The sequence below is a fragment of the Sinocyclocheilus anshuiensis genome, unplaced genomic scaffold (genome assembly GCF_001515605.1).
Source record: "Sinocyclocheilus anshuiensis isolate Anshui unplaced genomic scaffold, SAMN03320099.WGS_v1.1 scaffold1865, whole genome shotgun sequence".
Taxonomy (NCBI): Eukaryota; Metazoa; Chordata; class Actinopteri; order Cypriniformes; family Cyprinidae; genus Sinocyclocheilus; species Sinocyclocheilus anshuiensis.
In genome coordinates, this window is record NW_015541046.1 from 246,164 (window position 1) to 258,298 (window position 12,135).

At 34.3% G+C, this 12,135-nt stretch overlaps 1 protein-coding gene across 1 annotated transcript in view; it reads left to right on the forward strand.

Moving 5' to 3' along the window:
• The window catches only part of LOC107690594 (nucleoside diphosphate-linked moiety X motif 6-like), a 9,639-nt gene extending 2,137 nt beyond the window's left edge, over positions 1 to 7,502 (forward strand). The window contains exons 2-4 of the mRNA XM_016488965.1: positions 1,301 to 1,360; positions 5,296 to 5,350; positions 7,016 to 7,502. Of these exons, the coding sequence (XP_016344451.1) occupies positions 1,301 to 1,360; positions 5,296 to 5,350; positions 7,016 to 7,392 (492 nt within the window). The 3' untranslated portion in view covers positions 7,393 to 7,502. The remainder of the gene's footprint in view (positions 1 to 1,300; positions 1,361 to 5,295; positions 5,351 to 7,015) is intronic.
• Positions 7,503 to 12,135: the final 4,633 nt, after the last annotated feature.

The following is a 12,135-nucleotide window of genomic DNA, read 5'->3' on the forward strand; positions in this document are numbered from 1 at the left end:
TAATTTTGAGCCATACAATGTATTGTTGGCTATTGCTACAAATATACCCCAGCGACTTAAGACTGCTTTTGTGGTCAAAGGTCACATATATATTTAATTAGAGCTCTGTATACCTGTCTCTCCATTAAACCTTTTCCTAAAACATCTTCATGCATCATTCCCTCCTCCCCAAAGTGACTAAATAATATAAAGATCATGTTCCATGAAGATATTTAGTAAATTTCCTACTGGTGCTCCAGGGTCACATATATGACTCGGGTTTAGGGTCCTTCACCAGCAGGCGGCGCCGCTCCTCCGGTCCGGACACAGACATGTCCAAACATGCCCAGAAAGACGGTATGAGCTCAGTCTGGCAGCTGCTGCATGTTTGTGTTTGATTCAAGCCGAATGCTGTGAAGGTGAATCCCAGGATTGGAATATTCTAGCAGTGAATAAACCGACCGCATTTCCTTTCTGAACGACTTCCAAACCAACATCCTCTGTGTGCTTTTATTTAGACCATAGCTGGATTCATTGTTAAGCATTTATAGGACCATTTCAGAGCAGCAATAGCAATCTCACAAAGTTATTTGTTGAGGATCATATTTGATCCATCAGGATTTGATGGCTCTTATAGACTGTAAGTGAGAAAATGGAGATAAAAAAAACAGCTCAGTTTTATTCTGATGCTTGTAATGTAAATCAATGAGATCTTTATAACAGTAGTGCATGATACTGACATAAAATGATCTAAATAAATATCAGTGGTGGCTCTATATCTCCAGTAATCTGTCTCAGTAAAATGAGATTGAAATGATCCAAACATATAATGCAGTGATTGAGAGCTGAAGAAATAAAGACATGAGGAGATTGTGTGAGAAACACATTTAACAGCAAAGTTTGATCATGTTCATCATTTACAGGAAATTTGTGTATCAAATATGATACAGTTTATAGGGTTAAAACATATTAATCCACATTTTGTAAATTCTTAAATCACTCTTTGTTTATAATCTAGTGTAAAACAAAAAAGTTATAAATACAGGTTCAAGAAACCTCACTGCAAAGCTCCTGAGAAACTCTGCTCAAGTGCACCGAGGGCAAAAGCTGCTTTAAACACAAAGGAAGGTCACACAATGTTGATTTCATTTAGTTAATAGAAGTTAATTGATAAAAAAATCTATTCATGACATTATTTTTGAAAGCATCCTCACTTTACAGCATTTTACACAAGTGCCTAAAACTTTTAACAGTACTGTAGCTTTGCAGGTAGCTTTCTTGAAGCATATAAAACCATGTTTTATGTCTTGTTGTCTTGTTTAAAGGTGCTGTTGTGGACGAATCCAACGGCAAAGTCCTTGTTGTTCAGGACAGAAATAAGGTACAGAATCAATCTCACTTCTAACACTGACGTCTCTCATGTGTCTGATGAAAGGCTCTGTGCTGCTTCAAAACCCTACATTATTTTAGTTTCATGTAAACAGTGTCATTCCTGTAGTTTTGGGCAGCATGTAAACAAACATGCAGTTAAAGCCACACTGTTGTACCTTGAGCCTCGGTCCGCTGACCTTCCTCTGCTGCTAATGCTTGTCTGGTGTAAACAGAGTGCTAAACAAATCATGATTTAGTGAAAAGTTTAAATGAAGACTTTAAATGTCATAATTATAATATCCTAAAGCGTAATTATGACATGAAATGTTGAAATTATGACAAACTAAGTCATAATTATGACAAAGTGAAATTGACATACTAAGTCATAATTATGAGATAAGTTAAAAATTATGACAAAACGTCATAATCATGAGATGAAAAAGTCGAAATTATGGCATACTAAATCATAATGAGATTATGGTATACTAAATCAAAATTATGGCAAAAAGTGAAATTATGACATACTAAGTCATAATTATAAAAAAAAAGTCAATATTACTGCAAAAAGTCAATTATGACATAGGTCTGCTAAGTCATAGTTACGAAATAAGTCAAAATTATGACAAAAAGTGAAATTGACATACTAAGTCATAATTATGAGATAAGTAAAACATTATGACAAAACGTCATAATTATGAGATGAAAAAGTCAAAATTATGGCATACTAAGTCAAAATGATGACAAAAACTCAATTATGATAAAAAGTGAGAGATTATTGCAAAAAGTGAAATTATGACATACTAAGTCATAATTATGAGGCAAGTAAAACATTATGACAAAACGTCATAATTATGAGATGAAAGTCGAAATTATGGCATACTAAATCATAATGAGATTATGGCATACTAAATCAAAATTATGGCAAAAAGTTAAATTATGACAGTCATAATTATGAGATAAGAATACAAAATTATGGCATACTAAGTCAAAATGACGACAAAAACTAAATTATGATATAAAAAGTGAGAGATTATGACAAAAAGTGAAATTATGACATACTAAGTTGAAACTGACATACAAAGTCGAAATTATGACATAAAAAGTCAGTTATGCCAAAAGTCATAATTATGAGAGGAAAAAGTCACAATTATGACATACTAAGTCATAGTTATGAGATAAAAAGTTGAAATTCTGACAAAAAAGTGAAAATTATGAGCCGAAATTCAAAATGATTAGATAAGGCAAAAAAAAAAAAAAGACTACTTAAATAATAATTTTGAATATTTTAATCAAATAATTATGACTTAACCAAGCATGTTTTTATGTCCTGTGAGCACCATTTACTAGTTCACATTCAACTTTTCTAACATTGATATTCACATTATTGTTGCAAATCCAAGGAGTTTTTATTCATATATTCAGCTTTATGAATCTATCTGAAGGGAACTGTGTCTGAGAAATTTCAGTTGGATTTTCTTGTCATTTTTCTAATAGTGTGGTCATTAGTAACTCTATTCTATAAGTCTATTTATTTTAGCTGTACAGAATTTTGAATATTTTAATCAAATAATTATGACTTAACCAAGCATGTTTTTATGTCCTGTGAGCACCATTTACTAGTTCACATTCAACTTTTCTAACATTGATATTCACATTATTGTTGCAAATCCAAGGAGTTTTTATTCATATATTCAGCTTTATGAATCTATCTGAAGGGAACTGTGTCTGAGAAATTTCAGTTGGATTTTCTTGTCATTTTTCTAATAGTGTGGTCATTAGTAACTCTATTCTATAAGTCTATTTATTTTAGCTGTACAGAAACAGCTCATAATGCATGTATTTATCAGATTGTTTAACATTTATTTTCAGATTCCTAAACACACTGGTTTGCAGTGCAAATAGTTTTATCGATTACCGCACATTGTTATTCTTCTAGTTATTTACCTATAGAGGCTAAAGAATTCACAAAAACAAAAAAACAGTTTACTCCCGCATTGCAAAATAAGATGGATATAACATACTGCATAATCATTCATTAGGCTGAAATGTGAGTTTTATTATTTTATAAACTGTTGTTTAAATAGTAGTTTTTACAGTTTAGGATGTTGTCATATCAAAACACCAAAACAACATATCGTTCTATTCTAATATCAGAATTTTCTGAAAACATTTCAACTGTTGATTGCAAGAAATTTTAATGGACTCGTGTTTGTTTTGTCTCCACACAAATCTACTTGTCTTGTATAAAAAAAAAGCAGTGTGAACATTCTGCTAAACCTCGTTTTCAGTTTCACGGACGAAAGAAAACACTACATGGTCAACAGACTTTTATAGTAAATGATGACAGAAATCCAGAATCTAATACAGTAATTCTGAGCTGAGACTACGATTGAGCAGCTCTTCGAGTGATAGTGAATTCTGTGTAACCTCGTTAAACGTCTGCCTCCAGCCCTCAAGAGCGTTTCCCAGTAAAACAAACAGCTGGGTTGAGCTCGAGGCAGCTCTGGAATGGAAACTCAAAGGATTGTTTTATCCAGCAGCTTTTATCTTGCGTCACGGCCCACTTCGGTCGTCATTTACTGGTAAAATGGCCTGCGTGTTCAGGTTTAAAATATCTCTGGGAGTATCAGAGGTCGGACTGCAGCTCATTTCAGTCGAGTTATTTATCTTCGCGGAGCACAAGGACCCACTCGTGGAGATGTTTCTCTAGTGTGGAAATGATTAAAACCCCTGCTGAGCGGTTCATCTTTCACCAGTGGAAAAACAATGACACATTACAATGTGCTCTGATGCAGACAATGTAAACGGCGCTATTAGGTGAAATAGTAATTTAAAAGAATAGTTCACCCCAAATATGAAAATGTGCTCACCCTCAGTCCATCCACGATGTAGATGAGTTTGTTTCTTCATCAGATTTGTAGAAATGTAGCAGTGCATCAGTGTCTCAGCAATGGATGCTCTGCAGTTTTGGACTCTCATTCTGATGGCACCCATTCACTGCAGACGAGGGATAATGGGATCCAAATGCAGTTAAATTTTATCAAAACAACAAAATCATAAAATGCATAAATCTGGGAACTACGATCGTCCAAAACCAATCCCAAGTAACGGGAAACATAGTGAGCAAACCTAAGCGTACAAACAATGGATAAATCCTGACAAAGAACAGTGAAAACACAAGGGCTTAAATACACTCAGCGTAATAGAGTAACAAGAAACAGGTGAAAACAATCAGGAGTTAACAATGAGAACATGAAAGAGGAAACAGGAACAGAGTATAAATCACTTTAACACTTCCTGTTTACTTTTTTTTTTTGCTAATTTATTTTTAAAAATCAAATCTATTAAACAGTATGTAAGGTATTATGAGCTATACATTTATAGTGTTTAGAAAACAATGTTATTTAAAGACATTAGATGTTTTCATTGTTGTACAAAACACTGAATTTGTTTTTCATTTGCAATGCAGAAAATACTTCATATTAATGATAGAATTAAAAAACACTCTTCAGACATAATTGCCCACAAAAATACTCATTGATTTTTATTGATAGTACAGAAGATTCTCAGGTCACAAACCTTTAAAGCTGTTACATTACACTGTATATATATTTTTTTTCAATTGACCAAAAAACACTCAAGTAAGAATCAAAGTTTCATTCATAACTAGCAGCAATTTCTATATTCTTTTAAAACTCAATATGGAAATACTGTGTACCGTCTTAAATCTAAACCCTATAAGACAACATTTTTATGAAAATATTTGATGTTGTGTTGATAGATATAAATAATATTTAGATCATCTGTGAACGTGGAATAAAAACGATAAAATAGCAGAAAGATAAAATGACTAATTTCCAATAGAGATATATTTCTAAGAAATACAGCTAAGTGTACAGCTAAAATAACATGCACGTTTTAAACATGATTTTCTTTCCTTCTCAGACGAAGAATGCTTGGAAGTTTCCCGGTGGTCTGTCAGATCTTGGAGAAAACATCGGTAAGATTCGGATTCAGATCCAGAACTGATGTTAAACTGAATCGAAACTCAATCACAACAGAACGTTCTTGTACACAAGGTAAAAGCAGTAAAAGAAACTTGCATTTATAAGAACATCATCTAATATTTGAGACCCTCAAGACTTTCAGTTACTAAAATACCCTTCTTTACTACAAATAAAACTAAGCCTTTTCTGTCAACAAATGACTTGTATATAAACTAGATTATTTATCGATTACATCCTTCCATAGATCACAAAAGCTTTCTCCAAAAAATAAATGTTCTGTATAAAAGTTCAGTAAATGACATTGTGTTCACAAGCGTACAATAAAAGGACCCTTTGCCTTTAAGTTTTATCCTACTCTATGTTTCTCTAAATCTCATTATATAAGATACAGTATTAGTCAAACTGATTGTGTGAAAGTATTTAAAGAAACAGTTCACTCAAAAAATTGAATTAGAGAAAAATGTACTCAGACCATCCACGATGTAGATGAGTTTGTTTCTTCATGAGGTTTGTAGAAATGTAGCATTGCATCAGTGTCTCAGCAATGGATGCTCTACAGTGAATGGGTGCCGTCAGAATGAGAGTCCAAACAGCTGATAAAAACATCACAATAATCCACAAGTAATCCACAGCACTCCAGTCCATCAATTAACATCTGGAGAAGACAAAAGCTGAAACAAATCCGTCAATAAGATGTTTTTAACTAAAATACAAGTCTATAATCCATAGTAAATCCATAAATCCATCTCCTGTTGTCTCTCACATCCAGCCACATATTTGTTCAGAGCTGTTTAAACGCTGTTTGATCTGTGCAGATTTCTCTCCTGATTCAGACCAGAACACTTTTTCACTGGAGGAAGCGTTATTATGCATTATGAACTTGTATTTTAGTTAAAAACATCTTAATGCTGGATTTGTTTCAGCTTTTGGCTTCTCCAGATGTTAACTGATGGACTGGAGTGCTGTGGATTACTTGTGGATTATTGTGATGTTTTTATCAGCTGTTTGGACTCTCATTCTGACGGCACCCATTCACTGCAGAGCATCCATTGCTGAGACACTGATGCACTGCTACATTTCTACAAATCTGATGAAGAAACAAACTCATCCTAATCTTGAATGGCCTGAGGGTGAGCAGATTTGCAGCTAATTTTCATTCTTGGGTAAACTATTATTTTAAAGTCTAATGTGAATTTCTACCAACTAAGTTAATGTTGCTGTGCAGTTCTGACAGTATTTACTTGTCTCCGAGATTGGAGAGTTTATTTTGAATGATAAAACGGAGCGTTCCGGTCCTTGATTCTGATTGGCTGAGCCGCGTTCAAAGCTGTTGTAAATTACTCTACAAAGTAACATACACCTTTGTTTACGTTTGTCTGTTGCTCGGCAACCACTTTGTTGCAACCACAAGTGATTCTGAGGAACTACATTGTTTGGTGGAAGAATAATGGTTTTATTAATATCATTACACTTTATTTGCTCTGTTTTATTTTGTGGAACCTTAACTGTTTTATAAAAGCAATAAAGCCCCATGAAGCCGTGGTTTACAGTAAATTTATAACAGCTAAGGGGGTTTCGGTGGGTCTAACAACACCCCTTAGCTGTTATAAATTCTTTATTGCTTTATTTCTCTATTCTAACTGGACGCTCTATTTCAGGCGAGACGGCCGTCCGGGAGGTTTTTGAAGAAACCGGCGTGCGATCGCAGTTCTGTTCGCTCCTCAGTATCCGTCAGCAGCACAATCATCCGGGAGCATTCGGGATGTCCGACATGTACCTGATCTGCAGACTCAGCCCGCTCTCCTTCCGCATCGACTTCTGCTCTCAAGAGTGTCTGCGCTGCGAATGGCTGGATCTGACTGAACTCGCCGAGACCGGCGAGACCACGCCGATCACCAGTCGCGTCGCCAGACTCCTGCTGTACGGACTGGAAAACGGCTTCCAGAACATCGACCTGACGATGGAGCAGATGCCGGCCGTTTATTCCGGCCTTTTCTATCAGCTCTACCACAGACGACTGCCAGAGATGCCATAGAGCAACTCCACACTGCACAAAACCATTTGCTTTGTTCCCAGTACAGTACATTATATAATCAAGATGCATTTACTGGAGAAGCACAATGACTTAAGACCTTTAGGCCTGGTTTCACAGACAGGGCTTAGACTAAGCCACAGTTCAATTTTTATAAGCCTTAGAAAAAAAAACATTACTGGTGTGCATCTTGAGACAAAACAAAGGCACCGATATATTTTAAGATCAATCAGTGCAAGTTTCTTTCAGTTGAAACAGCTCAGACTTACAGTTTAGTCTGGGACTATAGGCTTAAGCCTTGTTTGTGAAACCGGGGGTTAGTCTTGTTTTATGAAAAATGCATCAAGATTAAGTGCGTTTATGCTTAAAACCTAAATTCAATGGGGTCAGAAAAATAAACTTAATTCAAAGGGAAAACAAACGTATTTTTTTCCCCATTGGCACCTTTTTATTTTTATTTATTTATTTTTTTTTTTTAAGCAAACTCGCTTGATTTTGGTATTTTTTCAGAAAAAAAATGTAATTCTGCATCTCTAAATGTGTCTTGATTTTTAAAAAAAACAACAACAAAAAAAACTAAAATAAGAAAATAAGATTTTTTTTTTGCAATGCACTCTTCAAAATAAAGGTCGCAATTAGAACCGAAAATGCTTTAAATCTCATGAAGACCCTATCTTTAAAATACATTTCTTAGAAATATCTGGGTCTTATTTTACCCAAAAATCTAAACAAAAATGTCTTGAATAATGAAAATGAAGCCTAGTTTTTGCATTTCTAAGTAACTTACTGTGACATGCAAAAAATATAATAAAAAAATACATTATATCAAATTGTATTTATATATATTATAAAGTACTTTTGAATGAAATATTTATCACGATAGTATTTATAATTATTGGACATTTCTCTCAATAATGGCACTAAGAAGAAAAACCTGGCTCTGAAAATACACTTAATTTTCTTAATTTTACGCATAACTTCTTCATGAGATTCACACCAGAATTTTTTTTTAAGTGCTATAATGAATGGAGTATTTTTAAAAACTGATTAAATGGCAAAATGGTTCTTTGTTCCACTGAAGAACCTTTATTTTCAAGAGCGTGTTGCAGATGGACCAGTTTTAGTTTCTGAACTTTATAATACGCTACCTCGCCTAATCTGCCTGGAGGTTTTACAGGTTTTAATCAAAGAAACTCTTCAGTATCTGATTTCTCAAAGTTACCTCAAAAAAAAAAAAATGATAGACTGTTACTGTTAATCTTACTATTACTCGCAGCAATGATGTAACTAAACTATTTTTCTCAGCCAAGATTATATATATATATGAAAAAGAGAATAAAGTTTTACAAAACAAAAAAAACATTCATGATGTACTCGGAATCCCTTCATCAAAGCAAACCTTTGCATTTGCAAATCCCTTTCTTTCTCTAAAATACAGTATAGAAATACTTGCGAGCCTTTTGCATAAAGGAGCAGCATTAAAGTAAACTCACATTTTGTAGCCGTACTAAAAACACTCCTGCGAGAAATGCAGTCATGAATTCAAGAGCGTATAGTGCAGATCAGTGAACTCTCCGAGCCAACCCTGCTGCCCTTGCTCGAGGGAATAAAGTGGAATAATAGAGTATTGTGGAAAGTTGGATCTGAGATGGTCTTCTGCGGATATTGCTGATATCTCCAGGGTGACTGAACACGAACAAATAAACCCTGTAATGCTCTCCAAATGCATCTGTTTGGGAAGTGTTCCTAGATAGAAGCGTTTTTTCCGTGTCTTGGCATAAGGTTGGTTAGAAGTGCGTCTGCGTCAGTGGTCTGTCGTCTCGCTCTGTGTTTGACCGCATCTCTCCATCAGCACTTGGCTGTCATGGGCAGAAACAGAATGGCCTTCTGGCCCGGGCCGGTCTTCGAACCCGCTTTATACTGGCCTGTTCTCTTCAGAGCCACGTACCAGTCGGGATACTTGCGGGATCGGTACGTGTTGTAGTTGTTTGACTCCAGGCGCTCGAGGAAATAACATTCATCTGTTGTTCTTCTCTGAGAGAGAGAGAGAGAGAGAGAGAGAGAGAGAATGACAACATTAACACACATCACTGTAGCATACACTGCAAACAAACGATTTTCTTCCTTAGTATTTTTGTCTTGTAGATATCTAGAAATTCTTGAATCAGGATGCATTTACTGATGCATGACATGTAAAATGACTTAAGATATTATGTCTTGTTTTCTGAAAATATTATCCAAATTTTGTTAGTTTTTACTTAAAACAAGTACAATATCTGCCAGTGGGGTAAGAAAAATAATCTTAATTCGAAGGCTAAACAAGATTATTTTTCTTATCCCATTGGCAGATATTTTACTTCTTTTAAGCAAAAACTAACAAAATTTGTTAGTTTTTTTCTGAAAACAAGACATAATATCTTAAGTACTGCTGTCAAACAATTAATCACGATTAATCGCATACAAAATAAAAGTTTTTGTTTGCATAATATATGCATGTGTTCTGTGTATATATATATTATGAATATATAAATACACACACATAAAGTATATATTTTGAAAATATTTACATGTCTATATTTATATTCATATAATTTATATTATAAATAACTATTTTTAATATATAAACATAACATATTTTTCTGAAATATATACATGCATGTGTGTGTATTTATATATACATAATAAATATACACAGTACAAACACATGTATTGTATTGTATGTGCAAACAAAAACTTTTATTTTGAATGCGATTAATCGTTTGACAGCACTAATATATATATATATATAATAAATAGATTAACTCAGATGTTGTTGTTTGCTACCCTGTTATATATATATATATATATATATATAATAAGTTTTTTTAAAACAGTTATATTGTGAAATATTTTTACAATTTTAAACAATATTTTTTTCTATTTTAAAGTATGTTAAAATATAGTTTTTTCCTGTGATGGCGAAGAAGCTGAATTTTCTACAGCCATTTCTCCAGTCTTCAGAGTCACATGATCCTTCTGAAATCATTCTAATATTCTTAGGTGATCAAGAAGCATTTCCTATTATTATATATTGTTTGAAAACAGCTGTGTAACTACTAAACTTTATTTATAACTATATATATTTTTTTTTCATGTTTAAATAGTCTTCTACACAGATTACTGCCTTTGCGAATGTTATTCTGTTTTTCTTTTTCTATTTTTTTTTATGAACAGATGCACTACCTACAAAAAATTATGAGCTTTTAGGTGATTAAAAATTCAAATTAGCTGCCATACTAGCACACATTTGTAGTATCAGTAATTATAATAAATCAGCTGGTAGCAGAAACTCGGTCCAATAGAGATAATTTTATGTCTCTTTGTCAACTAATGTTACATCGGATCTCAAAATTATGGGTCCAATACGTTATACAAAATCAGCAATGCTGGAATGTAAAGGTCTGCCACATATTTTCATATTTTATCCATAAACCCAGAGACTAAAATATGAAAATGACATAAGAAGTGTTGTGACAGAGGGAACACCTGGGCCGCGCTGGTGCAGGTGTAGCAGTAATAAATACTGAGCACTGCGGCGTGGGCTCTGGCTGTTGGTTGTAATTGTGGGCGTCCTCCCTTAGTAATTGTGCGGATAATGAAGACACAGAGGAGCTACAGAAAACCATCTGTGCAGCTTTCAGAGGTAATGACCACCAGGAGGGAGGGAGACATTGGCTAGATGTTGCTTTTTGGATGTGTTTTGAGATGTTATGGGGTTTTTTGAGAGGCACTCAACTGTTGGTTGGAAACGTAACCAAACCCTCAGGCTGTTTGCGATTGCTGTCTTTTAAAAAAGCCTTGACATGGATCTGGGAATACTTTGACTAACATTTGGTGAAGCTGAGCTAGTGTGAGAAGGTAGCTCTGTGTTTGTGTGTATGTGTGTGAATTTGTAAGATCCCCCTCAGGTACGAGTGTGTGCCTTTGCAAAACATATTTAAGAAACGCAGATGGTCTCTGCATAATGGACTAAAGCCGTCCCTTATCGCCACGTCAAAGGAATAATTCAATTTGGAGGACAAACACAGGGCAGAGGAAACAACACAGGCATGAAAAGAAAGAGCGAGAGAGACTGGAGAAATGCTTTCATTAGCCTTCCTGTATCTCGACATACATGTATTGCTTCAATTCATCCACATTTTGAACACATTCTCAGCTCCACAAAGAAACTGAAGGTGTGTGTTTCTGTGTGTGTGCATGTATGTGTGAAACCTGCCTGTTGTAAAGATAAATAACAAATAAATAAATTGCGAATGTTTCTCTTAGACATCAATCTTGCTCAAGTAATTTCTCATCCACTTTTCCAAAGAGAATTATATCTGACCTATACCTTCATTCCAACCCATGTATGAATAATATACATTTATTTTTACCATTTTATGATTATGTTTTACTGTAAACCACACTAGCAGTGGAGCGTAACCCTGTAAGCCTGACATATTACTAATAGTCAGAAAAACCTATTTTCTTAATAGAATGCTTTATTGAACCTTCTGATAAAAGTTTGCAGATGATTTTTGTTGAGCATCATATTTGATTCATCAGGCTTTTATGGTTCGTATAGTATAAATGGAGCTTACACTCGCAGAGGAAAAAACACCTGTTTTATTCCGAGGCCAAAGCTGAGCAAAAAAAAAAAAAGCAATGTAGTGCAGTTTCCGATATTAATACAGTGGGTACGGAAAGTATTCAGACCCCCTTAAATTT